Source organism: Mastigoproctus giganteus, chromosome 9 (genome assembly GCF_048544385.1).
Source record: "Mastigoproctus giganteus isolate SK-2022 chromosome 9, ASM4854438v1, whole genome shotgun sequence".
Classification (NCBI taxonomy): domain Eukaryota; kingdom Metazoa; phylum Arthropoda; class Arachnida; order Uropygi; family Thelyphonidae; genus Mastigoproctus; species Mastigoproctus giganteus.
This window is the reverse complement of record NC_143583.1, coordinates 66,717,295-66,732,483: the sequence shown is the minus strand read 5'-3', so window position 1 is coordinate 66,732,483 and position 15,189 is coordinate 66,717,295. Positions and strand designations below refer to the sequence as shown.

General features: G+C 37.5%; 1 protein-coding gene across 1 annotated transcript in view; it reads left to right on the top strand.

Moving 5' to 3' along the window:
• Positions 1 to 15,189, top strand: part of LOC150080328 (dynamin-1-like) — a 61,080-nt gene that overhangs the window by 28,270 nt on the left and 17,621 nt on the right. The window contains exon 9 of the mRNA XM_090380685.1: positions 13,712 to 13,792. Within this exon, the coding sequence (XP_090236811.1) occupies positions 13,712 to 13,792 (81 nt within the window). The remainder of the gene's footprint in view (positions 1 to 13,711; positions 13,793 to 15,189) is intronic.

Sequence of the window (15,189 nt, the reverse complement as noted above, 5' to 3'; positions counted from 1 at the left end):
TAAATGAACAATATATTTTCTACAATCACATAAATTTGAGTTACTGTGTTATTTGATACCATTAACTCTGATGTACCACCTCAATGCTTTGAGGTAGTAGTAGTCACAGTTAATTTCTGTTTGTTTTGATAAATTTCAACAGAGAAACTCTACAGAGAAAGAGAAAAGTGTAATTTGCCACTGGTAGAAAGGTTTCACTACTTTTAAAACTCATTTTCATTCACTTTTTATTATTATTATTTGTGGCATATGATGCAAGGAAGCATCATATTATATGTTGCATTGTTTTTTTTTTTTTTTTATGAAAACCCCAAACACGAGAAGTATTAGAACCTATAGTACTTAGAACCATACTTGGGTTGGAGTTTGAGAAGACGATAGAAGATATTTATTGACATTAGACTTGAACTTCTGTAGACTGTAATTTTCAGGAAATACGTACGAAGGAAGGTTGTTCCAGAAAACGGTAGTTGAATGAATAAACAAGGAAGATGAAAAGTTAGTTCTGTGAGTTTCAAGTTGGACCGTAAACGGATGTTGGCTGGTGGTGGCACGTGTTCAGACTGTTTTGAAATACAGGCGAGAATTATAGAAGCCAATTCAGAAGAACAGTGCCCATGGAAGTATCTGTAGAAAAGGCATGAAGCAGAAACAGTACGTCTATGAGACAGCGAGTGGAGAGACTCTGTTAGAGAGGAGTCATTAATTAACCTAACTGCCTTCTTCTGAATGGAATCTAGAAACCTAAGAGAAGTTTTGGGGGCACCACCCCCAGATGTGGGAACAATATTCCAAGGTAGGGCAGATTTGCGATTTGTACAGAGTGAAGAGCTGTTTAGAAGAAAAGTAACGCTGAGAGTGAAAGAGAAAATCAAGTTTTTTAAATGCAGAGGAAGCAATATTTGTAACGTGCTTGTGTCAAGAGAGATTAGAAGTCAGAGTAATCCCCAAAAGAGATATATCATTTTGCCTAGAAATTGGAGTGTCACCAAAGATAAGCATAGGAGCAGAAGAATCCTTTTTGTGAGATATAAGACAAGACTGAGATTTAGAAGGATTGAAATCAACTAAGTTGTCTTTGCCCCACTGGAGAATTACCTGAAGATCGGGATTTAAGGAATTGGTAGCGGATATTCAAGAAGTTGAAGCTGATTGAGCAGGGCAAGGTTTCTCAAAATGGAAAGTGGAATGCAATGTGCTATCATCGGCAAAACTATGGATAGGATTTCCAGTCAATGGAAGAAGGTCATTAATATACAAGAGGAAAAGAGTGGGGGAAAGAACTGAACCTTGGGGGACACCAGCATTAGTGGAAAAGTTAGAAGACAGAGAGCCATCTACTACCACCCTCAGTGAGCGATTACAGAGAAAACTGGATAACCAATTACAAAAAACAGTTGGTGAATCTTAAGATAGAAGCTTGTTTAGGAGACATTTGTGCCAAACATGATCGAAAGCCTTTGAGATGTCAAGAGCAACTGCTTGTGTTTCACCAAACATTTCCATTGAATTTGTCCATAGATGGGTAACATAAGCCAGAATATCACCAGTGGATCGACACTGATGGAATCCATATTGGCAATCATTGATCAGACGGAAGATTTCTAGGTAGTTTAAGAGTTGGCGGTTAATTGATTTCTCAATTACTTTAGAAAGAGTAGAAGTAATTGCTATGGGACGATAATTGGATGGGAGGGATTTGTCACCCTTTTTAGGACCTGGCTGGATATGAGAAAATTTCCAAGCAGAAGGAAAAAGACCTTTGGAATAAGAAAATGAAAAAAGCAGCAAAGAACAGGAGTAAGTTCAGGAGCACAGATTTTTGAGAACAAGTGGAGAAATACCATCAGGACCTGGAGCTTTGTTAGCATCAAGATTTGTCAAAATCCTTCTGACATCCTTTTAACGGAAGACCACAGGAGGCATTGAATGGAGCGTGCTACGAATGGTGGCAGGTGTTTTACCAAGGTCATTAATACAGGAGTTGGAATCAAAATGGGATGCTAGTAGGTCAGCTTTATCCTTGGCTGAAATGACAACAGAACCATCTGGTTTTGACAGAGTTGCGAGCAGAGATGGGCAAAAGTTGCGGCCAATAGCTTTGGCAGGAGACAAGAATGCTCGGCTACCATTAGGGCAAGAAGCAAGTTTTCTACTCTTAGCCTGTTGAAAATCTAGTTTGCACTGATTAATAACTGCTTTACAATTGTTGCGAGCTTGGGTGTAGGCAGAAAATGAAACTGAAGATTTGGAAACGAGCCAATTACGATATGCAACAATCTTCTCTTGAACAGCCTTAGCACATTTATTGGAAAACCAAAGTTTAGATAAAGGACGAGATTTTAAAGTGGAGTGTGGAATACAGGATTCCATTTCTACAAGAATAATTTCACTGACACGATCTGAGCAAACGTTAACATCAGAAGTTTTGAAACAGGAATTCGACCAACGAAAAGAATAAAAGAAATCTTGCAGGGCATCCCATTTTGCATTCTTGTAATGCCAAACAATACGAGATTGTGAATTGCCATGAGTTAAAGGCTCCATTGGAGAAGAGACATTCACCAATTTGTGATCTGAAGTGCCTAAAGGACCTCTCACTTCAACCGTGTACTTAGAAGGGTTGTTTGTGAGAAAAAGGTCAAGCGTGTTGGCTGCATGTTTAGAATTGTCCGGTATTCTGGTAGGTAAATGAACAATCTGTGTGAGGTCATTAGTAATTGCAAAAGCCTCAGCATCTTGATCTGCTGGGTAGGTGTGACTAGAAAACGGAAGCCAGCTGGAGTTGTGAACATTAAAATCACCAAGAAAAATTACCTTACTGTTAGGAAAATTGGACTGGAGGAAGTCAAAGAGCTCCAAGTGATTAGTGGAGTTGGGAGAACAGTAGAGACAACAGATGAATTTGACACAGAGGTAGAGAGATTTTAAGCCAGAGAAGATTGAAAAGAGGAGATTCCAAATTACCAAGTCTCTGACAGGGCATATCAGAATGAACATATGCACAAGTACCACCTTTGAGGCGAAAGGAATCATACAGCAAATAATTTGGGCAACTGAGATGAGCAGTGGTTGAATCAACCGATAACTCAGATTCTGTCAGAAAAAGTACATGGGGTTTTGCAGACTGCAAGTGGAAATAGACATCGTTGAGATTAGAATTGAGACTATGTATATTTGTGAAATGAACTAGGAAGTGTTTGGAAGGTTTAGATCTTTTCACAGATAAGCTTACTCTATTAGTTTGACAATTCATGGTGTATTCAATAGTAAGGAAAAGTGAGGGGGGACATGCTGTATGAAGTAATGAAATTTTTGGATATGGCGTACACATGGTAAGAATATACCCAGATCCTTAATATAACATGGCCTAGACAATGCCCCCGCCATACACACTACTCAGACTCCCTCCAGTCACAGGCCGATCGGGCTAGCCGGGTGGGTAAAGTGCCTGCCTGGCAACCCAAAGGTCGCGGGTTCGATTCCCGCCTCGGGCTTGGATCAAAGTACTGCAAAAACCTTGGGTGGTGCATTATGGCCACAGAAGCCTATGCGCCAACAACTACCAAAAAAAAAAAAAAAAAATACCCTCCAGTCACTATCTGGCAGAGCAGAGGTATCAAGATTATACACTAGCTGATTCGGAATCCTCCTAAAGAGTTACCAATAGGTTCAGTCCGGTGTACTAACTGGCGGCTGGCCTGTGAACACTGTTTTAGAGCTGTAAACTCTAAATGTAAGGAAGATTGGATCTTGCCATGATGTTCATCATAACCTCAAAAGTCATCAGTCATACTGCATGATGGAAGAGATGGGGAAGGTTTGACCGAAACTTAGCTCTGTAGACTAAACATGGGTTCCACCACTTCAAGCCTCCAATAAGCAAAGTGGTAGTATTGCACTGGTTGATGAGAGTCAACTACCACCTAGTATTGCCTGGTAACACAGAGGGATGGCATTCCTCCATGTGGTGTGGGCACCACACCTTGACCCCTGCTTATGTTTGTTCACACCTGGGTGGTCACCCACAGTGTGCATGGAGGTTATACCCAAGGTTACTAACAATCCCACCATTGTGAAGGTGCAAGCAGAGGATTTAGCTGCCACAGACCGTCCGGACCTCACCGAAATTGGGTCCACTTGACTTGAATGTCACCCGAATATCAGTTCCATCAGCGTTTTAGACTCCCAGGTAGCAAGTACAGCTTGTCTGGTATATCTGAGAGAATGTCTGTGACAACCTCAAGGACCCCAAGGACCATTTTATACTGTTATTATATTCCCATGGATGATTCCCAGTATATAGTGACCATCAACGGTTATTGATTTTGAAGTGTTTTTTTTTTTTTTTTATTTGTACCCTTTGAAGAGCAATTAATCTGGAAAAATTTATGCAAAAACTATCGGAATCACTTTTGATAATTATTGGTATAACAGTTTATCAGAAATTCTTTAGTATACAAACAGTTACCCTAAAAAGTTAGTGAAATGGATTTAGGGAGGCTCTTGCTTATTTGTTGAACTTATAATAAACAAATTTTAAAAGTTACTAGAATTTTATGTTAATGAAGTATACAAATAAAGGAAAACACTTTCTCAAAAAAGCAGACTGTGCATCTTTATCTTAAAATAAAGTTTATGGTATGTCTAACTCCTATTTGCTCTAAACCCTAATTGCCATAAACTAAGAAATGTCCTATCTTTTTCCTTTGAACTTCTCTATCATGGACCTTGGCATTTTGTTTGAAAATGCAGATGCATTAATCAAGGTATTCCATTAGGCTGATTCTTTTACTTAGATCAGAACAAACATTAATCAAAGCATTGCTCCATTTCATTGATTATTTAACAGATCAGAACAAAAATTAATCAAAGCATTGCTCCATTTCATTGATTATTTAACAGATCGGAACAAAAATTAATCAAAGCATTGCTCCATTTCATTGATTATTTTTCTGCAGCAGCATGTTCGAGAGGCAACCAGAGAGGGTAATACTCTTGATCTGGTTATCAGCAGTGATCATTCGTGTATTAAGAATTTGCAGATAAAGGAACCACTAGGTGGCAGTGATCACAGTGTACTGATGTGGGATTTACTTAAAGATATAATTACCATCAGGGGTAAAGGAAAGGGTTTTTGCTTCCGTAAAGGTGAGTACAGTGGTCTCAGACAGTTTTTAAATTCTGTACAGTGGGATCAACTGACGATGTTACCAACAGTAAATTCTAAGTGGGAAGCATTCAAGGAATTAATCGTGGATGCTACTAAAAGTTTCATACCTATTAAGAAATATTGTTCAAGGTTTAGGCCTAAATGGTTATCAAATAAACTAATGAGACTCGTAACAGAGAAGAAAAATGCATGGGATGCATATAAATTATCAAGCGACTCAGAAGCCTATGGCAGATATAAGCTCGTCTGTAATCAGGTCACAAAGGAGGTTAGGCAGCTGAAGACAGATTACGAGAAATCTTTGGCAAAAGATGCTAAGAAAAACAGCAACGATTTCTTTACTTATATAAACCCTAAAGGGAAGGGGATGAATCTGATTGGTCCACTTTATATCGATGGTTCGACTGTTGATGATCCTGCTCAGATAGCCAACAAACTGAATCAGTATTTTGCATCTACATTCACACATGAGGAGTTATTAAGGTTTGAAAATGGCAGAAGGTTATCAAATTGTAGCAGGGTGCTTAATGATTTTGTAATAACTAAGCAACTAATAACTAAAATTTTGTAGTAGCAACTAAGCAAACCCTTAGCCATAATTATGAGAGCATCCTTGGACTCAGGGGAGGTTCCCACGGACTGGAGATGTGCAAATGTATCACCAATTCACAAAGGGGGATTGAAGGGGTGACACGAGTAATTACAGACAGTTAGTTTAACTTCTGTTCCGGGTAAAATAATGGAGTCACTGGTTAAAGATGCATTGCAGGATCATCTAAACAAGGCTGCAGCAATAATTCAGACACAGCATGGGTTTGTTAAGGGAAAGTCTTGTCTGACAAATTTGATAGGATATTATGATGTGGTTACAAAGGAACTGGATGCAAAAAATAATTTTGATATCATATATTTGGATTTCAGGAAAGCTTTTGACACTGTTGCACATGGAAGACTATTGTACAAATTGGAGCAGAATGGTATTAAGGGTAAGTTGCTACAATGGATGAAAGGATGGTTAAGTGGGAGAAGACAAGAGGGTGGTAATTAATGGATGCTGCTGTTCGTGGACTAATGTTATTAGTGGAGTCAAACAGGGTTCAGTGTTGGTCCTCTGTTGTTTTGTATATTTATCAGTGATATTGATGAAGGTATATCAGGCTTAGTGTCGAAGTTTGCAGATGATACAAAGGTTGGCAGGGTTGTTAAGGACAATAATGGCAGCATGCTACTGCAACAGGATCTAGATAATTTGGGCAGATGGGCTAAGAAGTGGCAACTGAAGTTTAACCTTGACAAATGCAAAGTACTGCATATGGGTAGAAGTAACCCCAGAGAAACGTACCAACTGTGTGGTACTACACTTAAGGTGGTAGGAAATGAAAAAGACCTGGGTGTAATTGTGCAGTCAGATATGAAGTTTTCTGAGCAATGCAGACAGGCTGCCAGGGCAGGTCATGGGGTTTTGTCAATGATATATAGGAATTTTGCTAGCAGGGAAAAGGAGGTAATTGTCCCTCTGTATAATGCAATGGTCAGGCCACGCCTTGAGTACTGCATACAGGTCTGGAGGCCTCATTTTAGGAAGGATGTAGATTTGCTTGAGCGTGTACAGAGAAGGGCAACAAGATTGGTGAGGGGAATGAAGTGATCCTCTTACCAAGAGAGGCTTAAGTTCTGCAAATTGCAGTGGCTGGAGACTATGCACCTGCACGGTGATCTGATTGAGGTGTATAAGGCCTTGAATGGGTTGAGCACGCTGAATTCTGATGGGATCCTTCCACTTGTTCAGATTACGAACCTAAGGGGACATCAATTTAAATTAAGAAAAGACAGATGTAGAATAGATGTGCGGAAATTTGCCTTTGGCCAGCGGGTGGTTAATTGCTGGAACAAACTTCCATCTGTCGTTGTGGAAGTTGATAGGTTAAATAAATTTAAGGAGGAACCGGACAGGCATTTGGAGGGAATGGTGTGATTTTTTTTTTTTTTTTTTTTTGGCTAATGCTGCATAAGCTCATACACTTGCTTTCTTGCATCACATGCCACTACTACTAGATCAGAACAAAAATTAATCGAGGCATTACTGTATTTGACTAATTATTTGAACTTTATTATCTAAAGAATCATTATAAAATACTAAGTTTTAAACTTTTAAAATTTTATTTGATGAAGTTTTAAACACAGAACAGTTCTATGAAGAAAGAGACCTGATCTGTGGACAAGGAAAAATTTGAAATAACTCCATTACAGTGTTCCAGTTTACCATGAAACAATAATTGTAGAATACCTTTCTAAACACTGTTCCAAATTGGAACACATTTTTTTCAAACTAAATAAAAAAAAAAAAAAATGTTTTTGTTTATATTCTAGCATGACGACCAGGTCAGAGGAGTTTACAATAAATTATCAATACAAACATTAATATTATAACTCAAAAGAATGATGGTTTTTAATGAAGTAAAAACTTTATGCTGTATGCTTTTTTAAATTTTATAACCAACATCTATTCCCATTGATTCCCATTGTCAGTCTGCCTCCTGAAATGTTCTCTTGCTATATATCTGTGTACAGTGTGTTTTTGATAAATAATTTCTTGGTGATAGTCAGGGCTGTAATCATATACACTCAGTTGGCATTGCATTAGTAACACCCCCTTGTGTAGGAAGCAATGTTTTTGAAGGCTGAAAATCAGGAATGGCTGATATAAGATTGTAGTTCAGACATGTGGTAGTATATTTGAGTATAAGATTTCAACACCAACCCATTCAAGGAAGAATGTGTTGGTGTTGAGATCTTTCCAACTTCAAACTTGGAATGATTGTGATGAAAAGATGTATAGGTGCGAGTATCTTGACAACAGCCAACATGGTTGAGTGCTTCCATTATATGGTTTCATGAGTCTACCGTGACTGGTTCAACAGCAGTAATCTTGTGGCAAGTGACATCTGTCTCATCTGATAACACAGTAGCATCACATCACAGTGACCTAGTACAACATAGGAATAGCAAGACCAATATTCCACATGGATTATGCACCAGACATTAAGTCATATAGGCTATGGCGGTTGATGGCTGTCACATGTAGCCATGCTCACTACAAGACACAAGAAACTGTGCCTTGCACAGGCACATGAGCACCAACACTGGACCACCAATATGTGGAAATCGGCCACCTGGTCTGATGAATCCCATTTTCCACTCTATCATGCTGATGTACGTATCTGCATTTGGAGAAAGCAATATGAGGCCTGAATGCACTGTGGTGTTATGGTTTGAGCACTGTTTTTGAGGCATACTCTGGTCCTCCATGATCAATCAACAGTTTGATGAGAATGCCTACCTTTCTGTTGTTGTTGATCAAGTATCCTAGCAGACACTACTGACATCTATCAGCAGGACAGTCTATCATATCACGAGGCCCAGCAGGTTGCTAATTGGTTTCAGGAATGTGACAGTGAATTCTCTGGCTTGCCGTGGTTGCCAACTCACCTGAACTCAACCCAATTGAGCATGTGTAGAACCTCCTGGAAAAAGGCATTCAATTCTATGACCATCCACCTGACAATATGTGGTCATTACTGGACACTTTGTGCAACATGTGGATAGTACTACTACCTCAGGACACCTTGTAGCACCTTGTGGAGACCATGTCAAGATGTATGTAAGCTGTATTATGTGAAAAGGTTGCTCCACAAGGTATTATGTAGGTGTTGCTAATGTAAAGGCAACTCAGAGTATGTTTGTGTGTGTGTGTGTATATATATATGTTTTTTTTTTTATTTATTTATTGTACTTGGTGGCACTGGCCAACACAGGTAAAAATTTAGAATATTATACACAAATGCAGAAAATGTGGTTCAATGTCATATGTACAATATCATATTGATATGCATTTAGAATATTCTACATAGAATGAGGTACACAGCAAGGAATGTACTGAACAAATCCTTTTCAAAGTCTAGAAGCCCTGTAATCAAATTACTCCTCATAAACAGCATCCAAAGTAGAATCTTAGTCAAAGTTCTAGCAATCAATCAGATGTACATTGCTAAAGGTAATGTTTTTCTAGTTATTTGAGAGCTTGCTGTCTTCTTAAGCTGAAGATGCAATGACTGCAGCTTAGGAAGCAGTATATCAGAAGGGCAATTCAAAGATAACACAGTGGCACATTGTTTCCAAATATACAGGTTCACTGTGGTGAACATTCTAGACTTAAAGACACAGTGTAACCCTTGTAAGGGAGGTCTAACAGCACAAAGAGCTACCAAACCATCATTTGACAAGCACAGCATAAGGAGCCATGCAGATTTTCTTACATATTATCATTAGTATTAGTATTAGTAATGGCCACATGGTGCAAGAAAGCCTATGGCTTATGCTGCACCAGCCAAAAAAAAATAAATAAATAAATAAATATCCGAACAAAACTATGATAAAAACGAAAAAAAATAAAAAATAAATAAATAAATAAAATAAATAGATAATAATATTAATTAAAAAAAAAAAAGGAAATTAAAACTATCATCCTATGCGCTTCCATTACCCGAAGGTACTATCCAGATGACCTTTGAATTTCCCCAAACTGTCGGCCTCTACCACCCATGAAGGCAACTTATTCCAGTAATTTATAACTCGCTGGCTAAAATAAAACTTTCTGCAGTCCAATCTAAACATTTCCCCCTGTAACTTGAATTTATGTCCCCTAGTTCTAGCATCATTTATAATCTTGAAAATTTCGCCCTCATTCATTTTACTGATGCCTCTCAGAGCCTTAAACACCTCAATCAAATCTCCTCTAAGGTGTCTAGTTTCTAAACTCTGCAACCCACATATTCAAAGTCTTTCTTCATAAGGACGCCCTTTTGCCGATATCACCAGGCGAGTTACCTGTCTTTGCACCCTTTCAAGAAGCTCGATGTCTTTCTTTAGGTGCGGTCTCCATACTTGAACACAGTATTCCAAGTGTGGTCTAACATAAGCCTTATATAATGGGATTATCACGTCCCTATCTCTACTTGCAAAAGTTCGATAGATCATCGATAGGACACCATGGGCCTTCCTTGCAACCTGTTAACAATGCTCAGAGAATCATAGCCAAGATCAAACAGCCCAAGGAACCACCTGATCCCAGTCCTTATATAACAGAAGTAGCCATATAGGTTTCTCGTTAATGCTTAATATAATCCTGTTGAGATAGGTCAGGCAGCACAAGTAGCTACTAGACCATTATATGTCTTACAGCATAAGGAGCCATATGTTCAGACCATTCAAACACGATGATTCATCTTGGATTGAACTCTAACTACTGAAAAATATCTTTCTGAAAAGTTCATTTGAAAGGTATTCTCTAAAATCCTTTATTAACCACCTTCAATACAATCCATTTCATGTAGTTAACCAAAATCTGAGATACCTCCTCAACCCTTTGAGATACATCCTCTTATAAACCTTGATTGCCCAGGATAACCATACAGAGTTGACATTTTTAAACAACTCATATATCAGACATAGGCAATTTGCAGAAATTCATTCACATGCTCCATTCCATACAAATCTGAATATCTAATACTATTCTAATTTCTCACTAATTCAAGACCAAGTTGGATCTAAGCTGTTATTGGAGAGACAGATAGACACCCTCTCAAATTTAAAGAATGGAGTACGGCATCTAAGTCTACACTGAAAATACAGAATTCATAGAGTTCCTGAGCAACACGACACTGTTACCCCTCTCGCTAGCAGTGTACCTATATACTTGCCACTGCTTGGCAAGTATATAGGTACACTGCATCACTGCATTCACGTAGATGGTAATTTGATGTCAGTATGGATAAACATTGTGAGTTTACCGACTTTGAAAGAGGGATGATAGTGGGTGCCTGATGCATGGGTCACTATTGCGAAGGTGGTACAGAAATTGCACTATCCCCATTCAACAGTATCAAGTGTGTATTGGGAATACACCATTTCTGGAATAACATCTCATCATGGACAGTGCTGTGGGCGGAGAAAGGTGGTGGATGAACGTGGCTGTCAATGCCTGTCTTGCATTGTTTCAGCCAACTGGAGAGAGCGATAGTGACACAAATTGCTGCCGACTTCAACAAGGGAGGTGCCAGAAATGTCTCCGATGACCATCAGGCGATTATTAGCCACAGTAGGTTATGGGAGCCGCTGACCCACCAGAGTCCCATTGCTAAAACCATGACACCGGACTCTATGCCTCAACTGGGTGAAAGAACATCGCTACTGGACCTTGGATGATTGGAGATGGGTCTCCTGGTCTGATGAGTCCTGTTTCCAGTTATTTCGAGTGGATGGGAGGGTGTGTATCTGGCAGAAACTGTACGAAGCTATGCAACTGTCATGTCAGCAAGGAACTGTTCAGGAAAGTTACGGGTCAGTAATGGTCTGGGGCATATTCAACTGGCACACATTGGAACCGGGGTGCCTCCTTAGCCAGGTGGGCTGGAGCAGCAGTGTGTAGCACACGCTTCTTGATTAGACCGGGGTTCGAGCCCGTGATCACCAAATACGGAGGATGCGGAAAGGTCAGGGAATGACCACCGCATATCCCCAAAGAAATATGGCCTTAGTTGCTAATGCTCCTAAAAAACCAAATAACAACAACATTGGAACCTCTGGTACATCTAGCTGCATCTCTGGACAGTCCAGGTTACGTGTCCATTCTTGCAGATCATCTGCATTCCTTCATGGTCATAGTGCACCCATAAGCAATGGACTCCTTCAGCAGGACAGTGTGCCTCCCCACAGATCCGTGGTGACTAGAACATGGATTGAAGAGCATTCTGCAGATTTTACCACCGTGGAATGGCTTCCTTATTCACCAGACGTGAACCCTGTGAAGCATCTTTGGGATGCTGTGGAAAGATCGATTCAAGCTTTGGACCTTTCACCCAGGAATGTGATGGAATTATGGACAGTGGTGCAGCAAGCATGGATGGAAATACATGTGGAACACTTTCATGAACTAGTGGACTCAATGCCTCACCGTGCGACTGCCCTTATCCGGGCAAAAGGTGGGCCTACCCATTACTACGTAGGTAGGTATCCCTTGATTTCTGTCCACTCATTGTACTGCTGACCAAACCGACCTCCATTCTTTTAAAAAGGTAACAAGTCATCAGCCTTACATTACCTAAAATCAAGAGGCTTAGACAACTGAATCTTTTTCATTCTCATTGCAATAGTTAGGTCACACCTTGAGTACTGCATGAGTGGATTTTATTGGACTTTTCAGCACATAGGTACTTCATATTAATGCTTTATAACTATTTGAAATTATAATTGAATTAGAATTTCATTATATTTAAATTAAATACATTTTAAATTAACTTAAATTATAATGGTGTTTAAAATCATTTAATGTGTTATGTAAGCACTGTATCATAAAAATAGTGCAAATGTATCATTCTGTATTTAGCTATAGTGGCAAACACATAAAAGCATCATGCATCTCACATTGTGAAGAAAATCACACAGTGTGATCTCACTCTTAACCTTCAAATAAATATCACTTTCCCATAAACAGAAGCATATTGCCATTTATTTATTTATTCTCAATGATTATATTTACACATGCACTTACATATATATTTATGTACATATTATTATATGCATTAAATATAGTAATAAAAATAATCTTTTTATACCCAGAATAGCCCATGTTTTTCGAGTAGTCTGAGTGCTAAAAAATATAGTTACACTCTCATATCTATTTTTTTATAGTTTCATATAGTTGCAGTCTCATATAGTTGAACAAAAAACAGTATTGCAACAACACTAATTGATTAATAAACACTGTCATTTGTAAATATAATTATAACTGCAATTATAAGCTCTGAAAATTCCTTTAAAAAATGTAAGCACAGACAATTTGTGCAGTTCTAAAAATTCCTTACAGTGATGGTAGATCAGTTGTAGAATTGCATTAATTTGAGTGCCTCCGTAGCCAGGTGGGAAGGAGCAGCAGTGCGTAGCACATGCTTCTTGATTAGACCGGGGTTCGAGCCCGTCACCACCAAATACGGAGGATGCGGAAAGGTCAGGGAATGAACACCGCATATCCCCGGAGCAATATGGCATTAGTTGCTAATGCTCCTAAAAACCAAATAACAAACAAACAGCATTAATTTGAAGTGCATCGCATAATTTTAAAAATGTTCTTAAGAACACAAATTAAATATAAATGAAGAAGTAAAAACAGGTATCTGAAGCTCTTTTAACTCTAGAGATATCTGCATATCATGTGAAAATCAGATTCAACCTACAGCACATTTTCTAGAAATTAACCCACCATAAGCCCAAAAACTGCCCATACAATAATGTACTGCTGTTATAATAGGCATATAGATGCAATTTAAATTGGCTTACCTTTATTAGAAAAAATAAAGGATTTTATTTTTTAACACTATTTTTTAAAACACTATTTAACAAGATGTGCATTATCCTCAAATAAGTAAGTTAGCCATTGTTTAAAAGCAGAAATTCCAATGATATATTTAATTTCATTTTCAGATAAAATCTTACAGCCACTTACATCATGAAGTGATTTTTACAGTAGATACAGTTATAAAAGAGCAAGAAAAAGTAACCAAAGTGAGTACTTTAACTGTCTTTTTTGTTTTAAACAATAACAGATTTTGAAAATTTTTAAAAGTAAGATACATCAAAAACTAGTTTGTAAATATTAGCAGCCACAAATGTAATGTTTTTTAATATTTAAATTATGCTATTTCAGTATTTTTCTGTTATGTAATGTTTTCATTATTATTTTTCTTATTCATTTAAGAAAAATCCTTTTATAGATCTAGTTTTTACTAGATCTATATAAGGCTTGAAATTTCATAACATTATAATTTTTATACATTAACCCATGTTTATCCAATGTCTGCTGGGTGTGTATCTGTCTGTATATCAAAGCTTAACCAGAAATATGCATCCACACAAGGCAAAGTAATTTGTTGTCCTCTGAAACAAAACAGTCAGTAGCTATCACAGAGAAACAACTTTGTCTATGATTGCCAATAATTCTGCCTTTATATCTACTGTGAAATGATATAAGTATTTATCTAAATAAATTCTCATTCTCATGTAAAAATTAAATAGTTGTTTATGTGTAGCTGCCATGTGGTTCCCATTATCACCACAAGCCTGAAACAGGTTTCATAAATAAACAACTTAGGACATATTTAAATGAAAAGGCTGAACACATTTTTGTTTTCTTAGAGAAAGTCACTTTATTAAACAATTTTAAAAAAACGTATCACCATATTTGTTTAACAAATATAAAGTGCATGTCTCTATATGCCTAAATTTTGTACTAATTATTAATGATAGCCACTTATTAAAGCCAAACTTAAATCAGGTAATAAAGAAAGCTTTTGCTTTAAAATATATGATTTATGCAACCTGAAAACTCACAGATGACACTATCAGTTAAACAGATGAACAGGTTGAAAACGTTAATGTCTCCTAACTTTTAAATGTACAAGAAGACCACTACTGTCCTTTTATTTTTATACCAAAATCCTATAAGTGCATTCATTGAGAGAAATCTAGAAAAAAGACCTTACCTTGATAAACTTCATTTTTAATTCTAATGTTGTGAAACTGCAATAAATGATCATGAAAATGATGGCAAAAATTCATTTTATAAGCAGGTATTATTATGTTTTCTAATAGAATTTGTTGTTACAATACATTGAATTGAATAGAATGCAAATGAATGAATATCTTAATTTCCATGATGATTACTAAATCAGTCACTTTACACTATTTAACAAGACATGCATTTTCCTCAAATAAGTAAGTTAGCCATTGCTTAAAAGCAGAAATTCCAATGATCAGTTACCAACTGTTCTAATATATTAGACTGCCTTCCATAACTCTTTCTGCATTTTTTAATCCATATTATTATTGCTAGGCACTCCATGCATTCTGTTTCAGCACTGACAAAAACAATGGCAAAAGAGAGAAAAAAATTAAAATATGAA